At 33.1% G+C, this 23,155-nt stretch overlaps 3 protein-coding genes and 1 long non-coding RNA gene across 4 annotated transcripts; 3 read left to right on the forward strand and 1 right to left on the reverse strand.

Moving 5' to 3' along the window:
• The first annotated feature begins 3,063 nt into the window (after window positions 1-3,063).
• On the forward strand, window positions 3,064-4,755 carry LOC114757748 (putative disease resistance protein RGA4). Its single transcript, XM_028946815.1, has one exon. It carries the CDS (start codon window positions 3,064-3,066, stop codon window positions 4,753-4,755), a length of 1,692 nt encoding a protein of 563 aa, XP_028802648.1.
• A 7,408-nt stretch (window positions 4,756-12,163) lies between these two features.
• Window positions 12,164-14,751, forward strand: LOC114757749 (putative disease resistance RPP13-like protein 1). Its single transcript, XM_028946816.1, has one exon. It carries the CDS (start codon window positions 12,292-12,294, stop codon window positions 14,749-14,751), a length of 2,460 nt encoding a protein of 819 aa, XP_028802649.1. The 5' UTR covers window positions 12,164-12,291.
• Window positions 14,752-15,540: 789 nt separating this feature from the next.
• On the forward strand, window positions 15,541-16,527 carry LOC114757751 (uncharacterized). The gene is made up of 3 exons (XR_003741609.1): window positions 15,541-15,873; window positions 16,005-16,067; window positions 16,186-16,527. It is a non-coding gene; the product is annotated as an uncharacterized LOC114757751 (long non-coding RNA).
• Window positions 16,528-19,074: 2,547 nt separating this feature from the next.
• Window positions 19,075-23,073, reverse strand: LOC114757750 (U-box domain-containing protein 35; the record flags this gene model as incomplete). The annotated part of the gene is made up of 6 exons (XM_028946817.1): window positions 19,075-19,401; window positions 19,605-20,357; window positions 20,644-21,072; window positions 21,729-21,830; window positions 22,111-22,430; window positions 22,856-23,073. Coding segments are annotated over 6 exons (2,005 nt in total), but the record flags the coding sequence as incomplete, so codon positions are not given.
• Window positions 23,074-23,155: the final 82 nt, after the last annotated feature.

Consider the following 23,155-nt stretch of genomic DNA (forward strand, 5'->3'; position numbering starts at 1 on the left):
TGTATGAGTTTAGAAATTAGTTATTCCACACCAAAATTTAATTATTTAGACTAATTTTTTCTTGGGTTAAACCGTACAACAAGAAAAAGCTAAGAAAATACACACTAACAAACTGTTGATTGAAATAATAAGTAGTAGTCTCTATAGTTTGACTTATACCGGCAAAAAAAAAAAGAAGAGAAAATACAACAGTTCCAAAACTACCAAGCAGAACTAAATTTCAATGGTTGAAGATAATTGTAATTTTCATTTTTTTAACTATAAATTCTTTAAATTCAGGTGTCTCAGTGTCCAAATGTAATTTGTAATGTCAATAAAGTTCATTTGAAATTTCGAAACACAATAATTATCATGGGTTGTTCAGTAAAAAGAAAAGAAAATGGATAAGGAAAATTAGTGCTTCCTAGAGATTCAAAGAGAAAAGAAAAGGACAAAGAAAATTAATTCTTCTTTTCATTATTAATTAATTATCTTTTACTTAATTAAAATAATATGAATATAGAGACAATTTCAACTGTCTTTAAAATTATCATATATTTTATTTTTAATAACACTATATATGTCCTAACTCTCACCTTTGTTTTTTTTTTTTCAAAATTTTTTTCATTATCTTCTTTCTTTTTTTTTTTTTTTGCTCCTAAAAAGGAAAATTCCAATTCATACTACTAAAAGAGTGTTAAGAAGACAAATAAGCCGACGAGAAGGTACGTGTGTATAAATGTGTACATTATTCATGACTTCTATATAATACAACTTATTATAATTTTTATATTTGTTTTTATTTGTTCTTGAATCATTTAAAAGACTATAAAAAATATTTTGTAAAATTAAAGGACCAAAGCAAAACATTGGGTAAAATTAAGGGTTAAGGTGCATTTAGCACCTCGAAGTATTTTGTAGTGCATCTAGCACCCTAAAAGTATTTTTTTAGTGCATCTATCACCCTGAAATATTTTGTTTAGATGTATCCAATACCCAAAAATATTTTTTGGTGCATTCAACACTAAGGCAAAAAAAATACTTCAAGGTGTTGGGCGTTCCTAAAAAATACCTTAAAGTGTTAGAAGTATCACAAGATATTTTAGAGTGGTGGATGCATCTGAAAAAATATTTTGGGGTACTAAATGTATCTTAACTCTAAAATTAAAGGACTAAAGATATAGCTCTAGAAAAATTTATATATAAACTAAAAGTAATTCAACAAAATATAATTATTAAAAGAGTTAAAATGCAAATTTGCTCAGGAAATTTTTTACTAAGGAGTACTGCATACCAAGAAGTTTTTTTGGATGCAAATGTGACATGAAAGTTTAAAATTGTAACAATAATGTTTTATATCATTAAAAAACTAATCGTAACCATTAAAATAATGACATTGATCCATTAAAATAATGACATTGATCGTTAATATTTTTAACAACAGGAGACAATATTACCACAATTTACACCAAAATTTTTTTCCAAATACGGCTCTTGAGTAGAAATTTCTGAGGGCCAATTTCCATTATTAAACTATAAATCTTACAAATTGCTATTTTTTAAAAACTAAAAACATCATTATTTCAGGCTAAGAGGGAAAAAAAATTCAACCGTCTTGATTGCCTTGCCTACATTGGATTTTAATACCATAGTTAAAAGTTTTACACATATATATATATGTTTTTTTTTCCCCGGCAACTTCGTGGTGGCTTCTTCTCTTCATGACGTAGAATACTCCTGAATGAATCGTCTTCTCATTAGGAATTTTGTCGGGCAGCGTGAGCTGCACTCAAATAAGTCAATAATTCACCTTTAACTCAAAAGATGTCGCCCACTTTACCGTGACGTACATTCATCTCCAAATATTGCTGTGTCAAATTATTTGGCTAAAGAGTTCTTAGCTTTCCCTTGCTTTGGCATTAGGCGCACTTCTCTGTTTGCTACCATCAATCCCTTACTTTTCTTCTTCTTCCTCATCCCTTTTCCTTCTAATTCATACCATGGCTGCAGAACTTCTTGGTGGTGCTGTTTTGTCTTCCTTCCTTCAAGTGGCTTTTGACCGGTTGGCTTCTAGTGAAACTCTTCGCTACTTTCAAAAGAGAGGATTGATTGAGACTCTGTTGAAGAAGGTGAAGATCATGCTGATATCCATTAACAGTGTCGTTGATGATGCTGAGTATAAACAGTTTAGTGATCCAAATGTGAGGGCCTGGCTTTTGGAGCTCAAAGATGCTGTGTATGATGCTGAGGATGTCTTGGATGAGATAAACTATGAACTCTACAAACACAAAGTGGAAGCTGAAGCTGAACCTCAAACTAGTGTTACTAGCAAGGTACGCAAATTCTTCAATGCTTCTGCTACTTCATTTGACCAAGAAGTTGAATCAAGGATGAAACAAGTCCTTGAAAACCTTGAATTTCTTGAGAGCAGAAAGATTGGTTTGGGATTAAAACAAGGTAAAGGTGGTGCTGTTGGATTTGACAAAAAGTGGCAGACAGAGACAACTTCTTTAGTAGATGAAGTTGGAATATATGGCAGGAATGAGGAAAAAGAAATTATCTTTCAACAGTTAAAAAACAACCTTCAATTTTCTGTGATTTCCATAGTAGGTATGGGTGGGTTGGGTAAGACCACCCTTGCTCAGCTTGTTTATAATGATAAAAGGATTAAGAGTGATTTTGACCATAGACTTTGGGTATGTGTTTCTGATGATTTTGATGTTTTGAGGCTGACAAAAATAATTCTTGCCTCTTACTAATATTTGGGATTCCCAGTGGACTTCGAGCGATCTAATATTTGATCAATTGTGTAAATGCAAATGCTTGCGAGTTTTATCTCTTACTTCCAATGGCAAAATTAAGGAGATACCTGATTCTATACAAAATCTCATACATCTACGGTGTCTTGATCTATTTGAATGTGAAATTAAGAGACTTCCTGAGTCAATATGTCTTCTATATAACTTACAAATATTGAAATTGGTCAACTGCAAACTCTTGGTTGAGTTGCCTGCTAATTTTCATAAACTAAAAAATTTGCATCTTCTGGATTTACGACTCGCTTGAAAAAAAATTCCACCAAATATGGAACAGATGAAAAATCTTCAAGTTCATCTGACATCATTTAAAGTAGGCAAATGTAATGAGCTCAACATAAGACAATTAGGCGAACTCAATCTTCATGGAGAGCTTTCAATTTATGAGTTACAGAATGTAGTTCATGGAATGGATGCCTTACAAGCCAACTTGAAAGAAAAAAGGTACCTTGAGGAGGTACACTTTGAATGGAATGAAGACACTAATGATGATGCTCAAAATGAAAGGGATGTGCTAGAGAAGCTCCAACCTCACCAAAACTTGAAGAAACTATCAGTCGGGTGCTATGGTGGCACAAGGTTTCCAGATTGGTTTGCTGATAACACATTGTCCAACATGGTGGAGCTCCGATTAGAAAGTTGCGAGTATTGTTTTGTGTTGCCATCGTTAGGCCTTTGGCCGTCTCTCAAGTCACTATTCATTGAAAAGTTGGATAGCATTGTGGCTGTTGGGGCTGGATTTCTTGGAAGTGATTCTTCTATTATTCCATTTAGATCTCTTGAAGCCTTAGAGCTTGAGGGAATGGTGAATTGGGAGGAATGGGATTGTACCACTGCTTCAAGGGCCTTCCCATGCCTTGAAGAGCTTTGTATAAGAAATTGTCCAAAGCTGAAAGAGAATTTGCCCGAACAACTTCTTTCTTTAGATGATCTTGTTATTGAGGATTGCCCACAACTTGTAGCTTTGGTTCCACGAGCCCCAACAATTCAGCGGTTGACTCTTGAGAACTGTGGAAACGTGAGGTTGGAATATATCCCATCCACTCTAAAAGCACTCCGCTTTCGTGGACCATGCGTGAACGTGAGTTTGCTTGAAAAGATTGAGCACACCATTAATAACTCCTGTATTGAACTGGTTTCGATTTATGACTGTCCAGATTGGGAGTTCCCATTGAAGCAACATCATGAATCACTTCGTGAGATGCGGTTATATAGAAGTTGTGGGTCTCTTGGGACCTTCGCATTGGGTCAATTCCCCGCACTTCAGCATTTGTATCTCCATGGGTGTAATAGTCTTGAAATGATCTCTATCGCAGAGGGGCGCAACCATGGGAGTCTTACAACTTTGAACATTACGAAGTGTCCAAAATTTGTATCCTTTCCAAAAGAGGGGTATTCTGCCCCAAGGCTAAAATATTGCTACTTTGGAGATATGGAGAATTTGAAATCCCTACCTGAGCATATCAACATATTTGCTCCATCTCTTAGTCAACTATGTATAAGAGATTGTGCACAAATGGAATCGTTGCCAGAGGGGGGTCTGCCATCAAAACTGACGCGTCTTCGTATCAATAGATGCCCCAAACTATTTACATGTCGAATGCAATGGGGTTTGCACAATTATGATTTTGTACAAGAATTGCTCATCTCAGGTGACGATGTGGTGGAGTCTCTACCTGAACCAGGACTACTCCCAACTTCTCTTACTTCTCTTTGGATCAGCAACTGTTCCAATCTCAGAATATTGGACTACAAGGCTCTTTGTCAATCGCCCTCCCTCAAACATTTGACTATTGTGAATTGTCCAAGACTCCAATGCTTGCCCAAGGAGGGCCTCCCTAGTTCCCTTTCTTCCCTTCAAATTCAGGGACCCTGTCAGGTGCTTAAACAAAGATGCCAGAAACCAGAAGGGGAGGATTGGGAAAAGATTGCTCACATCCCTTGTGCTGATATTTATTAGCCAACCCTCAGGTATCTTTTGCTGTGTATCTGTTCCTATACACATATTCCTTTCTGTGTATCTATTCCTAAGAACTCCTTTCACATTAGCATCTATATATTTGAATTCTAAAAATTTATTCTGGTATTCTTTCTTGTTTGGGGCAATAACAAATAAGATTATTCTGTCACTTCAGTTCCTAATCTAAAGCATTGTCAATGGAATCACTGAAGATGCGTTTTTGTTCTGTGGCTTGCCGTGAAGTTCTCTTCAGGGGGTAAGCACACATACTGAAATTTTTGAAGCAGAGATTGATTGAAAAAAACAATTTTTGTTCTTTAAAGTAGTATGACCTTATATCATCGGATTCAATGAAAATTCTTAAAAAATGGTTTACATGTTTTCTTTTTCGAAAATATCAGTTAATAATAAATCTTAACACCTAGAAGGTGGAATATTATAGATCAGAGTATTAAAATCAATTCGCACAGAGTATTTACTCCTCGATAGACATACTGTATTGATTTTGTATTATGATCTAAAGCCACACATTTTAGTACACATTTTTCTGATTCAAATGTGAACAAATATTAATTTTGGTGTTGATTTCTCTCCATGTTTTCACAAAATTTTAGTTACTAAATGTAACCTTAGTTGATACTTTCTCCCAATCTACAACTTTCTCGTTATTTTTCTTTTTCCCCCTTTTCTGTTTAGGCTATGACTACATGTATTAACGACCCTCGTTTTATTATTATAGCTGACCTTTTAAAAAAAAAAAAATTTCTCTCTATGTTGTGGCAGGTTGAAGTTTCATGCTTTCTTGGCTGGATGGAAATTACAAGATGAGAAATATTTACTTGATTGCACATTGAGCAACTTCACACTAATTTTGCAGAGATTATTTGTTTGTCAGAAATCATCTTCTAAAATGAAGAGCCAAACTTGAATGTCCAACAGCAGAATCAAACACATTTGCACTTGCTGATGGATCCCTCCCTACATGAATTAAGGGTAATTGTCAATACACAAGAAAAATCAGTATTTAAAACACTACCAACCAACTTAACCACCGATTCTTTTTTATATATGCTTTATTTTAGATGAATTAATTGTATAAAAATTGAGAACACACACACTGAATTGAAATGTTAGGCCATTGGATTTGGAGAGTTTATTAGAGCAAGTTTATGATGAACTTCACGACTGAAAAAATTACTTATCTCATTAGTATATAACATAGATAATAATTTGTTGACAAACAACACATATAATATATTTTTTATACAACAGAAATTATATAATATTTATTTTACTGGTATTATTATTCAAGTAAAAAATTATTACTCCTTCTGGCTCTAAATTATAAAAGTTAGTAGATGATTTTTTTACCTTTTAAATTTAAGATTTTAATGCACTTTATCCTCTAAATTTATAGTTCTTTGGTAAACTTTTCTTATTAATTGCATGTATATATTGATATGATTTTTTGTCAAGAAAATACTTTTCAATGCAAATAATTAAAAAAGTTGTTTTAAAAAAATAAACACATGCTTTTTAAGAATAATTAGCTTAATTATTTTCTTAATATTTCAAATTAATTATCAAACTCTTAATAATTTTCTTTCATCAGCTTTCAAATTAAGAAAAGATAAGACCTTTTTAATTTATGAATTATTTATTATTTTCATGTTATTTTAATTCTTGATATCGAGCAAACGAGTCTAATTGATATTCTCTCTTATCTTAAATATAATATTTATTCTATAATATAATTTTATATTACAAAATAAATTTTATATTTAGAACTGAAGAGTATTATTTTTTAAAAATTTTGGGTGGTATTGGAAGAGGGTCCCATCAAACCATAATTTCTTCATAAGCGCCGGGGACATGTGAGATAAGCGCCGTCGATATGTGGGACAGAGGGACACATGAGGAAAGCAAATTGAGCATCCAATAATGCCCTTTTTATTATATTTCCTAGGCAAAAATTTTCCATTGCATGTATTTTAATGTCCTTAGAAGAAAATTTCTCTCTATAGCTCTTTATTTTATTTTAAGTTGTGATATTTAAAACTTCAAAACCGGAGGGGAAAAAAATTAAGGAAAATCTCCAAAAAAAAAAATACTTTTGAGTTTTAAAATTTTAAATCAGTTTTGTTTATTATATTTCAATAACAATTAACAAAAATTAAAAAGAAAATGATAACACATTTTTTTAGTTATTCTTGATTTGGAATTTTAAAATTTAGAATTTTTTTGAAATTTTTTTCAAAAATTAATACCTTATATAAATAAAGAATTAAGTCTTAAATAAATAAAGTGGCCATATCACATGTCCATTAATCAACATTATTATTATTATAGCATTAGTTAGAAATATAATTTTGTCAATACTAGAGACTGAACCTTTCAAAATCTTGAGAGTAAAAGATATACGTAATGTGTGGATTCGAAATTTAACCATTTGCTTAAATGATGAAATCCCCCATTATTTATGCCAATCTAAATTGGTAAATTTGTTGTTATTACTGTAATATAAAATTAAAATTCAAAAATTTGTTAGTCGTGTTCTAGTGTCTAAAGCATGTGTTGGTCCCAAATATAATTAATCCGCAGCTTACTCTTAAAACAACTTTATTATTTTAATTAATATTATTGATGATATCAATAATATAATAGTATTGTGTTGATTAATTTAATATTAGGTTTTTTAAGTTTATCTGTGCATAAGTTTAGAAATTAGTTGCCTCCAAAAAAAAAATCCATTATTTAGACTAACTTTTTTTTTTTTATTAAGCCGTATATACAACAAGATAAAGCTATGAAAATAGACACTAACAAGCCCTTGGTTAAAATAATAAACAGTAGTCTTTATACTCTGACTTATACCAAAAAAAAAAAACCAAGAAAAGACAACATTTTCAAAACTACCGAGCAGAACTAATGGTTGAAGATAATTGCAATTTTAAGTTTTTTATTATAAATTCTTTAAATTTAGGTGTGTCAGTGTCTAAAAGTAATTTGCAAGGTCAATAAAGTTCATTTGAAATTTCGAAACACAATAATTACGATGGGTTGTTCGGTAAACAGAAAATAAAATGGATAAAGAAAATTAGTGCTTCCTAGAGATTCAAAGAGAAAAGAAAAAGGACAAAGAACTTTATAATCTCCAAATGATATGTTAAATTTAAAAAATCTCAATTTGGTCTCAAAGAGGCCAAATTGGGATTATTACGTGAAAAGAAAAGACCAAATTGCCTTTCATTTTAAATAGTATTTTTAAAAATCACAGCCCCTACTGGCCGACCGGTCACCGGAGCTCCGGCAGCGGCAGTCACTGGAGCTCTGGCAACCAGCTGACAATTGGTCACCAGAGCTCCGTCGGTCGGAATTTTTTTTTTTTGAAAATTTTTACAACTTCAATATAACGGTTAACAACTTTTGCTATGCTATTAACAACTTCAGTATAGCAATTAACAACAGGCTTTCTGAGAAATTCAACAAACTCCGGCAACTGGAAACAATTTTTTTGAAAATTTACAACTTCAATATAACCGTTAACAACTTTTATAATGCTATTAACAACTTTAATATAACAATTAACAACAGGTTTTTTGGAAAATTCAACAAACTCCGGCGACCGGAAACAATTTTTTTGAAAATTTTTACAACTTCAATCTAACCGTTAACAACTTTTGTAACACTATTAATAACTTCAGTATAGCAATTAACAACAGGTTTTTTGGGAAATTCAACAAACTCCGGTGGCCGGAAACAATTTTTTTAAAATTTTTACAACTTCAATATAACCGTTAACAACTTTTGTAATGCTAATAATAACTTTAGTATATCAGTTAACAACAGATTTTTTAGAAAATTCAACAATTGGTTGTCGGAGCTCCGATGGAGGAAAACAATTTTTTTTGAAAATTTTTACAATTTCAGTATAACGGTTAACAACTTTTGTAATTCTATTAACAACTTCAATATAGCAATTAACAACAGGTTTTTTGGGAAATTCAACAAACTCCGGTGATCGAAAACAATTTTTTGAAAATTTTTACAACTTCAATATAACCGTTAACAACTTTTGTAACGCTATTAACAACTTTATTATATCAGTTAACAACAGATTTTTTGAAAAACTCAACAATTGTCGTCGGAGCTCCTGCGGAGGAAAACAATTTTTTTTGAAAATTTTTACAACTTCAGTATAACGGTTAACAACTTTTGTAACCTTATTAACAACTTTAGTATAGCGGTTAACAGCAGGTTTTTGAGTTTCTTAAAGGCATTACTGAAGTTATAAAAATGCCACTTTTTGAATTCTTTTGAAAAAATTGTTAACTGCTATACTGAAGTTGTTAATAGAGTTACAAAAGTTGTTAACCGTTATACTGAAGTTGTAAAAATTTTCAAAAAAAATTATTTTCGGTGCGGAGCTTGTTGAATTTCCTAGAAAACCTGTTATTAATTGTTATATTGAAGTTGTTAATAGCATTATAAAGTTGTTAACCGTTATACTGAAGTTGTAAAAATTTTCAACTTTAGTATAACGTTAACAATTACGTTTTTTGGAAAATTTTTACAACTCCAATATAACGATTAACAACTTCGATATAACAGTTAACAATAAGTTTTTTGAAAATTCAAAAGTTGGCATTTTATAACTTCAATAATGCCTTTAACAAACTCAAAAACCTATTGTTAACCGCTATACTGAAATTGTTAATATGGGTTACAAAAGTTGTTAACCGTTATAATGAAGTTGTAAAAATTTTCAAAAAAAATTGTTTTCCTCCATCGGAGTTCCGGCGACCAATTGTTGAATTTTAAAAAAATCTCTTGTTAACTATATACTAAAGTTGTTAATAGCGTTACAAAAGTTGTTAACTGTTATATTAAAGTTATAAAAAATTTTCAAAAAAATTGTTTTCGATCACCGGAGTTTGTTGAATTTCCTAGAAAACCTGTTGTTAATTGCTATATTGAAATTGTTAATAGTGTTACAAAAGTTGTTAACGGTTATATTGAAGTTGTAAAAATTTTCAAAAAAATTGTTTCCGGTCGCCGAGTTTGTTGAATTTCCTAGAAATATGTTGTTAATTTCTATACTGAAGTTGTTAATAGTATTACAAAAGTTGTTAATGGTATATTGAAATTGTAAAAATTTTCAAAAAAATTGTTTCCGCCGGTCGCCGGAGTTGTTGAATTTCCCAGAAAACCTGTTGTTAATTGCTATACTGAAGTTGTTAATAGTATTACAAAAGTTGTTAATGGTTATATGAAATTGTAAAAATTTTCAAAAAAATTGTTTCCGGTCGCCGGAGTTTGTTAAATTTCTCAGAAAACCTGTTGTTAATTGCTATACTGAAGTTGTTAATAGTATTACAAAAGTTGTTAACCGTTATATTGAAGTTGTAAAAAATTTTTTAAAAAATTTTCTGATTGACGGAGCTTCGGTGACCAATTGTCGGCTAGTCCGCGAGCTCCGTGACTGCCCGCCGCCGAGAGCTCCGGTGACCAGCCGCCAGAAGGATGTGATATTTTAAAAATAATATTTAAAATGAAGGGCAATTTGGTCTTTTCTTTTCACATAATAATCCCAATTTGGTGGGATTTTTCAAATTTAACATTCCATTTGGGGATTATGAAGTTTAAGTAACATTTTTTGTCTTTTTCCCTTTTTTAATTACTTATTATTAAAATAATATGATATAGAGGCAATTTCAACCTTTTTTTAAATTATCATGTGCCTTATTTTTAATAACACTGTATACGTCCTAACTCTCACCTTTGTTTTTTTTTCCCATTATTTTCTTGTTTTGTTTTTTTTTTCGCCTGTAAAAAGGGAAATCCAATTCATACCACTAAAAAAGTGTTCAAGCATGTTAAGACAAATAAGCCGAGGAGAATCGACGAGAGTTAAGTCTAGCGGAAGGAGCTAGTCTCCCACAACGTCGTGAACCAATGTTCAAATCCTTGCTGAGAGAGGTGTCCACATTTAGTGTTCGACAGTGCCTTGAATGGGATTACTCTAATAGAAAAATACCTATGCTTTAGCAAAAAAAAAAAAAAAAGCCAAGGAGAAGATACGTGTGTATACATGTGTATATTATTCATGACTTCTATATAATAAAACTTATGATAATTTTTATATTTGTTTTTATTTTTTCTTGAATCATTTAAAAGACCATAAAAAATACTTTGTAAAATTAAAGGACCAAAACAAAACATTATACAAATTAAAGGACTGAAGATATAGTTCTCGTAAAAGTAATATATAAACTAAAATAATTCAACAAAACAGAATTATTAAATGGGTTATAGTGGAAATTTACTTAGGAAGTTTTTTACTGGGCACCTAGAAATTTTTTTCAGTACAAATATATTCTGAAGTTTAAAATCATAACAATAATATCCTGTGACTCCATGATGGACTGTTAAAATAATAATTTTGATAGTTGGAAAGGAAATTCACTACTCAAAAGATAAGTACAAGTGGGGGAGGGTTGCAAACGGTCAGCCTAAGCCAACAGGAGTAGGCCACATTGCGAAGTCTGAGGATGTGATCCAGATCTTCAGTTCCGCCGTCGCAAATTTCGCAGTTTCTCTGGTATTGCCACCTGATAGTCAATATTTTTAATAATAGGAAACAGTATTGCTACGATTTTAAAATTTTTGGGCAATTTACACCCAATTTACACTACGTTTATAATATATATATATATATATATATATTTTTTTTTCCCTGCAACTTCGCGGTGGCTTCTTCTCTTCATGATGTGGAATATAATGTTGAATGAATCTTCTCACTGGTTTTGGCGCACTTCTCTGTTTGTTACTATCAATCCCTACTTTTCTTCTTCTTCCTCCTTTTCCTTGTAATTTATGCCATGGCTGCGGAATTTGTTGGTGGTGCTGTTTTGTCTTTCTTCCTTCAAATGGCTTTCGACCGGTTGGCTTCTGGTGAAACTCTTCACTACTTTCAAAAGATTGGATTGAATGAGACTCTGGTGAAGAAGTTTTTTTCTTCATAAAAATTTATTATCTTCGTCTTTTTTTTTTGGGTAAAAAGGGAAAATTTATATTACTAAAAGTGTGTTCAAGCATATTTAGTCGACCATAACTTTGTTTTCTATTAGTCTACTATTAAATATTAATATTTTCTCTTAAAAGCGGCATTTTTCCCGGCCTTCTTGATGCCTTCAACTTCTATGATAGAAGAAATCTTGAATTTTCTTGCCCTTTTCTCTCCTTATTTCTTTCCCGTGTTGATTTTATTTTGCTATAATTTGGATTATCACATTTTGGCAAATCGGCATCAAACACATGGCACTGACCCCACAAACCGCGTTACACTAAGGCATTGCTGACTTCCAATAACTCATTCACCCTTAATTCAACGGATGACAGCCACTTTCAGTTGTCTGCATCTCAAAACATTGCTGTGTGTTATTTGGCCACTTTCCCTTGTATTGGCATTAGACTCGCTTCTCTGTTTGCTCTCATCGATCCCTTACTCTTCTTGATCATTTTCTTCTTCCTACCATGTCTGGTGCAGATGTTGGCATTGCCTTTATGTCTGCCTTCCTTCAGGTGGCTTTTGACCGGTTGGCTACCGGAGAAACACTTCGCTACTTCCAAAAGAGAGGATTGAATGAGACACTGGTGAAGAAATTGAAGATCATGCTAATATCTGTGAACAGTGTAATTGATGATGCTGAGTATAAGCAGTTTAGTGATCCAAATGTGAGGGCCTGGCTTTTGGAGCTCAAAGACGCTGTGTACGATGCTGAGGATGTCTTGGATGAGATTAGCTATGAACTCTACAAACGCAAGTTGGAAGCCGAAGCTGAACCTCAAACCAGTGTTACTAGCAAGGTACGCAAATTCTTCAATGCTTCTGCTACTTCATTTGACCAGGAAATTGAATCAAGGATGAAACAAGTCCTTGAAAGCCTTGAATTTCTTGAGAGCAGAAGGATTGGTTTGGGATTAAACGAAGGTAAAGATGGTGCTGTTGGGTCTGTCACAAAGCTGCCGACAACTTCTTTGGTGGATGAAGTTGGAATATGTGGAAGGGATAAGGACAAAGATATCATCGTTAGGCAGTTGCAAAATGACTGTCACTTTTCTGTGATCTCTATAGTCGGTATGGGTGGGCTAGGCAAGACCACCCTTGCTCAGCTTGTTTATAATGATAAAAGGATTAAGAGTGAATTTGACCTCAGACTTTGGATATGTGTTTCTGATGACTTTGATGTTTTGAGGTTGACAAAAATAATTTTCAAGAAAATCATGGCATCTAACGATGAGGCAGAAGATTTAGATGCACTTCAAAATAAATTGAAGGATTGGTCGTCTAAAAAAAAATTTCTTATTGTTCTTGATGATGTTTGGTGTGATGATTACGTATTATGGGAAGCTTTTTTAGCACCTTTCATAGGTGGGGTTGTGGGAAGCAGAATTCTTGTTACTTCACGCAATGAGAAAGTTGCCTTAGCCGTCCCCTCTGATGAAATATATCACCCAAATCACTTGTCAGATGAAGATGGTTGGCTCTTATTTACAAAGTATGCATTTCGCAACTATTGTCCACCAACGAATTTTAATCATGAAGAAATTGGAAGAAAGATTGTTAAAAAGTGCAAAGGTTTGCCTTTGGCCTTGAAAACAATTGGGAGTCTCTTGTACAGGAAATCATCTTGGGAAGAATGGAACAACATTTTGAGAAGTGAGATATGGAACATTTCTTATAATAATATTCTTCCTGCTTTGATATTGAGCTATCATTATCTTCCTTCTCATCTAAAGCGATGCTTTGCTTATTGTTCATTATTCCCGAAGGATTATGAATTTGGCAAGAAGGAGTTAATTCTATTGTGGATGGCTCATAATTTCTTACAAGCCTCTCAATCAAATAAGTCAATTGAAGAAGTAGGCAACGAATACTTCCAAGAGCTTGTGTCAAGATCCTTTTTTCAGAAGTCTTCTGGAAATGAAGCATATTTTGTCATGCATGACATTCTCAATGATTTGGCAAATTTTGTATCTGGTGAGTTTTGTTTCAAGCAAGAGGTTAAAGAGGTGGCATATAATTTAGAAAAAACCCGTCACTTATCTTTTTTGTGTCATGAATACAGAGAATATAAATGGTCTGAGAATTTGCAAAAAATAAAAAAATTACAAACATTCTTGCCTCTTTTGAATAAGTGGGGTTTCAAGTGGACTTCGAGGGACCTAATATTTGATCAGTTGTGTAAGTGCAAATGTTTGCGAGTTTTATCTTTGACTTCCAATGACACAATTAGGGAGATACCTAATTCTATAGGAAATCTCATACATCTGCAGTATCTTGATCTATCTTATTGCAAAATTAAGAGACTTCCTAAGTCAGTATGTCTTCTGTATAACCTACAAACCTTGAAGTTGCTTGAGTGCATGCTCTTGGTTGAGTTGCCTGCTGATTTTCATAAATTAAAAAATTTGCGTCTTCTAGATTTACGATTCACTTTCTTGAAAAAGATTCCATCAAATATGGGAACAATGAAAAATCTTCTAGTTCGGTTGGTATCATTTAAAGTGGGCAAGTGTAATGAGCTCAACATCAAACAATTAGGCGAACTCAATCTTCAAGGAGCACTTTTAATTTATGAGTTGCAGAATGTAGTTCATGGAATGGATGCCTTACAAGCCAACTTGAAAGAAAAGAAGTACCTTGAGGAGTTACGCTTCAGATGGAATGAAGACACCAATGATGATTCTCAAAATAAAAAGGATGTGCTAGAGAAGCTCCAACCTCACCAAAACTTGAAGAAACTATCAGTCGAGTACTATGGTGGCACAAGGTTTCCAGATTGGTTTGGTGATAACACATTATCCAACATAGCGGAGCTCCGATTAAAAAGTTGCAAGTATTGTTTCGAGTTGCCATCGTTTGGCATTTTGGCGTCTCTCAGGTCACTATTCATTAAAAAAGTTGGATGGCATTGTGGCTATTGGTGCTGAATTTCTTGGAAGTGATTCTTCTATCGTTCCATTTAGATCTCTTGAAACCTTGACGCTCATCGGAATGGTGAATTGGAGGATTGGGATTGTCCGACTGCTTCGAGGGCCTTCCCATGCCTTAAAGAGCTTCGTATAATAGATTGTCCAAAGCTGAAAGAGAATTTGCCCGAACAACTTCTTTCTTTAGATGATCTTGTTATTGAAGACTGCCCACAACTTGTAGCTTTGGTTCCACGAGCCCCAACAATTCAACGGTTGACTCTTGAAAAATGTGGAAATGTGCGGTTGGAATATATCCTATCCACTCTAAAAGAACTTCGCTTTTGTGGACCATGCACGAATGTGAGTTTGCTTGAAAAGATTGAGCAAACCATTAGTAACTCCTGTATTGAAGAGGTTGCGATTTGTGACTGTCCGGATTTGGAGTTCCCATTGAAGCAACATCACGACTCACTTCGTCAAATACGGATAGTTAGAAGTTGTGGGTCTCTTGGGACCTTCGCATTGGATCAATTCCCCGCACTTCAGAATTTGTCTCTACATGGTTGTAATAATCTTGAAATGATTTCTATTTCAGAGGGGCGTAACCATGGGAATCTTACAGCTTTGAGCATTCTGAAGTGTCCAAAATTCGTATCCTTTCCGCAAGAGGGGTATTCTGCCCCTGGGCTAAATTTTTGCTTCATTCAAAACTGACAGAGGGGGGTCTGCCATCAAAACTGACGCATGTTCGTTTCAACAGATGCCCGAAACTATTTGCATGTTGAATGCAATGGTTTGCACGACTTGACCATCGAAGGTGATGATGTGGTGGAGTCTCTACCTGAACCAGGACTACTCCCAAGTTCTCTTTCTTCTCTTGACATCAGAAACTGTTCCAATCTCAGAATGTTGGACTACAAGGCTCTTTGTCAATCGCCCTCCCTCAAATATTTGATTATAATGTATTGTTCGAGACTCCAAAGCTTACCCAAGGGGAGCCTCCCCAGTTCCCTTTCTTACCTTCGAATACTGCGATCTTGTCCAACGCTTAAACAAGGATGCCAGAAACCAGAAGGGGAAGACTGGGAAGAGATTACTCACATCCCTTAATTACATTCATATTTAGCAGCCAATCCTCAGGTATCTTTTGCTGCGTATCTATTCCTATACACATATTCCTTTCTGTTTAATGCAATCAGCAGGAAAAGTAGACATTGCGAATCGTACCTAGATTATTTTATATTCACTCTCTTCTTATCATTGCTTCAAAGTTTCTCTTTGCATGACTGCCTGACAACAAGATTCCCATTATAACACTAAGGACTTATTTAACAGTAAGATTTATATATTTGATTTCTTAAAATTTATTCTGATATTCTTTCTTGTTAGGGGCAATAACAAATGAGATCACTCTGTCACTCACAGTGTCAAATATTTTACAAATACTGTTAGGTATTACATACTTATTTATACTGATAGATGATCGCTGCGCACTTTACAAAGAGACTTGAGTAAGCAGAGCTGAAAAAGGAAAGAAGCTGTTGATGATCCCATCATGGAATTGTTCTTAGGCTTGAACATTTGGAGAGTGTCCACAATTTGAATAATTTTTCGCATTTGTATCAATGATCAGTTTGTGAAGGGAAAGTGACAAAATTATTGTATTGTCTGGCCACCTTCTAAGTTCTATCTTTTGATGCGCAACTGTTTCTTTCTGTTTGCAAAATTATGTTTGTCAAACACAAGTGTAGAAATAAAACTCTGGGGGAAAAACCAGAACTTCATTTGCTCAAATAAATGTGCCACGTTCTCTATTTGGTCATTCATATCATTTATAGAAAATTTTACTGTTTTGTAATTATGTATAATTTCTTGATATATATTGTCCTTTTTAATTGTTTTGCTGATCATCATAAAATGCCAGTTATATATCATGATTTTTTTTATCAGCCAAGCTCAATATAATTAAGCCTCTTTGTCCAAGTGAGAAGGAATGAAAGCATCATAATACATACTCCTCCAGTCCTTAATATAGGACCTAATTTTTGAGTTGGTTTTGATTCTAAATATAAGACCCATTTCTCATATTTATTAATTTTCTCTAAATTACTCCTATAGATACTCCCTCAACCATAATCAAATAGAAGAGGAAGATGGGATATTAAAAAAAGATGATTATGGTATTTTAGGAAAAACGTGTCACATTTCTTATAATTAACTAACTTACCTAACTTCTGTAGTCTAATCAAATTAGTTAAATGGGTCTTACGTTAAGGACCGGAGGAGTACTTAAATTTCTTCTTCTCTGTTTCTATGCTCTTGCTTTTAACTATTCTGCTGAATCATTTATTTACCTGAAAACCTCCGAATTTCTTAAAGTGAAAAGAGATACCGATACATATACTTTAGAGGAACTTATTTAGATGAATGAATAGAATTTTTAAAGCTTTGTTTTATTTTATTTTTTTTGGTAAAGCTTTGTTTTATATTTTAAATTTGACGTTTCTATATATTTTTTAGAATGAACTTTGGCTCCGGTAACATGCTTACGTTACATGTATTCGTTTTGATAGATCTTAATTATATTCTGATGCTAAATAGGAAAAGACATGGAAAAGCTGAAATTTTTGAGGCAAAGATTGATTGAAAATAATTTTTTTTCCTTCTTTAAAGAAGTATTATGACTTTAATAGTCAGATTCAATGAAAATTCTTTAAAAAAATAGTTTACAATTTTTTTTGAAAGATCAGTTAATGATAAATCTTAGAGTATAATACATTTACTACCTCTTTGTTTCACCTAAATTACAGAAATTTTTTCTCTTTTTTGAAAATATATATAAAATGTTCTTAAAATTAAAATGTATGTCACACAAATCTTCTAACTGTTAATTAAGTTTGACTTTCAAACTTTTATTTTGACCAAAATGTCTCTTTTTAACATAAACATTATTTAAATATTTATATACGTCAAAAAATAATTTTTGATAAAACAAAAAAATAATTATAATACATGTAGTTTCAAAGTTCTTCATGTGTTATAAAATTTATAAGTTTTGATTATATTATAGAATCATATAATTTAATTCTTCATGACATACTGAAATTTATTTATTTAGTTTTTTTAAAAATGACTAGAAAATATTTTAAACACTTATTTGTTCATCATATAATCTAAATTATGTGAGTTTGGGACGTTATATAAATTATTTAAATTTAAAATTTAAAATTTTAAACCAAAATTTTGTTGCAAACATTTATAAGTTATTTGATTAATTATATATTTATTTAAAGAACTAATCAAATTTTTATTCAATTTTTTATGGTTATATTAACTAAATTACTTAATTTTCTGTCCCAATATGATAAAAACATTAAGCAAATAACTATTTATAAAAATAAAAATAAAATTAAGGTAAATAAAAATTTTTAAAATTTTTCAAAATAGTTTTAGGCAAAATTTAAGGATATAGTATTATGAAGGATAAATCAATAAATAAAAAATAGTTCAACACCAATTTTAATTAAAAGAAGCATATTTTTATAATATTTTTAACGGAGTTAACAGTTTGAACTTAAGAGCATATTTTCAAAATAAATAAGAGGTCTGTGTAATTAGAACAAAATACAAGAAACACTAGAGTATTTTACTCTAAATCTTAACACCTAGAAGGTGGAAGTGGAATATTATAGACTATGGTATTCAAATTGTTATAATTAACTTGATAAGCCAATCAATTCGCACAAATTACTCACTTCTCTATAAGTGTAATCAATTGTAACTACAATGATTTATATGTCAACCACAAATTTTGGCACATATTTTTCCGATTCAAATGTCAACAAATAGTAGTTTTGATGTTAATTTCTCTTCATGTTGTGGCAGGTTAAAGTTTCATGTTTTCTTGATAGGGATATGTTTGTCAAAAATCATCTTCCAACTTTGCCACTCACTAACCAGTGGCAACTCAAAAGAAAATAGCTTTAGATTATTAGACAAGATAAACTTCTTAACATGGTTTTAGTTTTCGCTAATGGAAGGGGAAAGAGTGTAAAATTAGAGTCAATGATACCCCAAAAAATGAAAAAAAAAAAAAAAGAAATAGATTGGTTATCATGTGTTTCCTTCTACTTCCATTTCATAGAATTCTCCTCTAAAATTAAGAACCAAATTTGAATGCCTATTTCATGCATTAAAATCAGTACTTAAGACACTACCAATTAGCCTAAACACCAATTTTTTTTCCCCACCAAAAGATACAAATAATGGAAAAATCAACATCATTTTTCATACATTTCAAAAACTGCAGTCCTGATTAAGAAGAATGATAGAAAGTGATATTTAGAAAGCAAAATAACTGAAAAACATTGAAAATGCCATTGAACTATTAATCTAAACATGTTCTGTAACAAATAATCTATTCACATATATAGACACTACTATCCAACATAACAACATTGAAACTGACAATTAAGTTCGTTTGTATCAGTTTTCTTTGGATTTCCACTCCATAATAGCAGATAGAAGCGTGTAATTCGGAATCAGATTCTTATGAGGCAATGGCATATTTGTCATTGGTGATTTGTCATTTCTTTGCAGCCATGTTACAATTGCTTTGTAATCATAAGTATAACCATCAGCAGCAACACAAGGATTATCCATCACGTCCTGCACCAATCACAATATGGCATGCCATTTCAATATGATATAGAAAAAGCAAAGGAAAAGGAAGGACCAGACTTGGGTTGAATAAAAATTAGTCTTCATCTTGTTAAAGTCGTTTTCAGGATATAAAACATCTTTTATGAAGAATATGCTATCTTAGCAAAGAAACAGCTGACCCATATGAGCAAAGTGAAATATTTCAGTACCTGAAGTATTGGGCAGATAAAGTGATTAGGAGGTCTCGATTTAACAGTAATAATTGTGGCAGAATGCTGAGCCTTATCAGCGACTTCTTTTAATCTCTCCAGCATGGGGAGTACATGATCTTTCAAATCAGGCCTGTCTCTACGCCGAAGTTCTGCGCAGCTTAGGCCTAATCGAGCTAAGTCCAAAGTCTCCTGAAGTGGCCAACTCCCTGCTTTGGGATCCAACACTTCTGCTAAGTTTCCCTTGTCAATTGCTGTTTCTACTAAATGAGCCAGTGCTCTAGCTGGTTTTGCAGTTAACAATTGGAGGATCACCATTCCAAAAGCATAAACATCAGATTTGGGAGATATTGACCCTGTCCTTTGGTACTCAGGATCTATGTAGGAGAGCGTCCCAACAGGGTCTGTGTCCTTGAATGTTGTAGACAAAGTATCTGAATGGAGTAATGTAGAAAGGCCAATATCGCCAATCTTGCTCACAAGATTTTCATCTAGCAAGATGTTCGCAGGTTTCAGATCACGATGGATGATAGGTTTGGGCTTCGAGCTATGAAGAAAGGCAAGAACAGAGGCTATTTCCCATGCAATTTTGTACCTCTTGAACCATGGAATCGAGATATTACATCTATTTCCGAGTAAATTGTCCTCTAAGCTACCATTCTCCATGTATTCATACACAAGGCATCCATGATCAGGGCATGCCCCAAGAAGGAGAAGTAAATTTGGATGACGAATTCTGCTCAGTATTTCTAGCTGAAGCAAACAGAAGAATAAAGAACATCATGTGGCTTATTAGTCTCATAATTATTAGCTGGGATGGTGGAGTAATTTGCATCTTGTAGATAAGAAGAACAAAAAAGGAAAAAGGGTAATCAATGAAAGTTCATCTTAAGAATACTATTTTGGCGAATAAAAAACCTCTGACCTAACCAAAACAGAAAAACAAAAGGTGTCAGTTAAAGGCCAATGAATAGTTTTTCATATAAATGGTAGCATAGACTAGGTTTGCATATCCTATGTGTCCATAAAGATTCCATACCTCTTGCTGGAGTTGCTTGATAATGTGGTCCTCATTAGAGTGGAGAATTTTTACCGCCACAGAAGTATGATACAGATGGCACCTGTACACTGTTCCACAAGCTCCCTTTCCAATTCTAAGCTCTTCAGAAAATGATGAGGTGGCTGAAACTATTTCATCCCATGCAATCTTCTTATAATGAGGCGTGGAACCACTGAGAGCATCCTCTAGATTTTCATTCCTTTTGGCAGCTTCGACAGCTTTTTTCTCTGCTTCTATTCTTTCAATGGCTTCCTCTTCAGCACTTCTTTTCAAATAAGCAGCTTCTCTTTCTGCTGCCTCACATTTCTCTCTCTCCTTTATTATTAATTTTTTGGCCATGTTCTCCTTAGCAATAATTCCCTTCAATTTCATAGATTCCCCTGTTCTCTTCTTACTGAGATTGTTCAGCTGCTTAAAATTTTCAATATTTACTCAAACTGACAATTTAACTCTAGAAAATGCATTCCATGCCAATTATGGGAATATTTGTTTCTACTCCAATTGCTATAGACTTAATTTTGCTAAGCTACGCATGAACGCAAGCATCGGGTGTATCAAGTAAGGTAGGTGATTTTTAGTGAGCGTTGAGACATTTAAGATTAATGCATGAACTGTCATATGCATAACAAATATGTTAATCCTGCCTCAACAGTTTTCTCTTAATCATGACAATATCTTTTTCTCTGTAAGTGGTTTCAAACTTCTCTCACCTAAAGTCAGCAAAGTATTTAAGGTGAGAACAGTAAAATGGCCAAAAATTGATACGTCAAGTTGGTCACAAATAAAAGCATGATATATTCTTTGACTTTGCACTATTAGTTTGTGACCACACAATGATTACTTACTCCACTAGTCAATTTTCATATAATATCACATCTCTCACTTTATCCATGTCATAGATTTGACTAGTTTTCTACATTTGTAGTTGGACAAAAAAGTCCTCATTTTTTAAGACAAATTACGATGCCAGTTGTGCAAGATTATGAGAGGAGACGACCTAAAGGACGTGTAATTTCTGATTAGCATTCCCCAATTACAGAAAGATGCAAGCAATTGGATAATACCATTTGTGATGCATAAATATTCTGACTTTGAGCCACCACGTGCATTCCTTGGGCATTCCTTAGTTCAATTCTCAACTTTTCCAGCTCAAGGTAAAAATTTTCCTGCTCATATAAATGACAAAAAAGGGAGGCATGATTATTTCCAAATTCAAGCTTCACACAAATGGCAGTTGTTAAAACAATAGTTTAACAATGCATGCACGCGTGCGCGTACACACACAGACACATATATTTTCCCAGAATTTGCATGCTCCAGTATAGTGTACTTTATAATTACAATGCTGCCATTAAAAATATGAATTATCTCAGAGAGCCACTGTTGCTTGAAGTAAAACGGCAGCAGTATACAAGTACCATTTGTTAAAAGAAAGAAAAAAGGTACCTGCTTATCAGGCGACACCGTTGCCAGTGGTGCATCCATGGTGGGATTTTGATAATAATTCCAAGATTCACCATCTGACAGATTGCTTTTGCAGCTAGAGGCCCGGCTCAAAGCATTGTCAATATCTGAGTTTTTGGAAGAAGAATATATAGCAGTTTGCTCTATGCCAAGGTCTAGAGAATGGCTTCTAGAGTGGTTATTTTCAATTGAACCAGATTTTGCGCTCTGACGGGTCAGATTAATGGTTGAAAGAGCTTGATATCTCTGTGCCGCTAGGGAAGAGGAATGTGTCGGAGCATATGATCTGACTGAGCCATAGTCTGCATATTAGAAATCACAGATCCTTAAAAACTATTCTAAGGATAGACTCCATTAGAATCCATGTTGAAGCAGCAAGTGCTGCCAAACTCTTCATTAAGTAGGGTCATAAGATGCAAATGATCTATTATTTTAGTCTCAGAATTGTATAACACGTGAAATACATTGACTGAAGTATGAGAAGGCTCATAAAAATCCACAATGTACTAACAATGCTGCAATATGGGAAAAATTGTGTGACAAAAATTTTAGCATGACCATCAGGATTTTCAACAAGATATTAGAAAAAGAAAATATCAATGAATTTGTATATGAGAATGAACTAATAATAATGCTAAGGCACATCATTCTCCCAGTAATATTGTACGCTCATAATATACTCATTCTTTAGTAAGCCCTGGCATCTTAAATGTACTAACTAGAATACCTATCTGAGAGGTGGATGCAGAGTTCAATGAGCTATTGGTTGAACAACTGGTTTCACTGCTGTCATCTATTAAGCTTCCATCAATCTCTATGTCTGATGGCCGTGAAGAAAACAGTCTACCTTTGGAAACAGCATAAACTGTGCAAAATCTTGGAGCGCATGACGAGATTTTTGCAGACAAACCCTTCAGTTTACTGAAAAGAAAAACATCAAGAAAACTATCATAATCAGATGGAGATCAATAAAAGTTCATCCTAAACAAGGAAACCACTGTGTCCCAAGAGAGATGGAAGAATGGAA

This window comes from Neltuma alba, unplaced genomic scaffold (assembly GCF_004799145.2).
Source record: "Neltuma alba isolate B1F8T4 unplaced genomic scaffold, ASM479914v2 tig00010624_pilon, whole genome shotgun sequence".
Taxonomy (NCBI): Eukaryota; Viridiplantae; Streptophyta; class Magnoliopsida; order Fabales; family Fabaceae; genus Neltuma; species Neltuma alba.

What these genes read in the sequence shown, in the direction of transcription:
- LOC114757748 (XM_028946815.1), top strand. Translation starts at nt 3,064, where the DNA reads ATGGAACAGATGAAAAATCTTCAAGTTCATCTGACATCATTTAAAGTA.
- LOC114757749 (XM_028946816.1), top strand. Translation starts at nt 12,292, where the DNA reads ATGTCTGGTGCAGATGTTGGCATTGCCTTTATGTCTGCCTTCCTTCAG.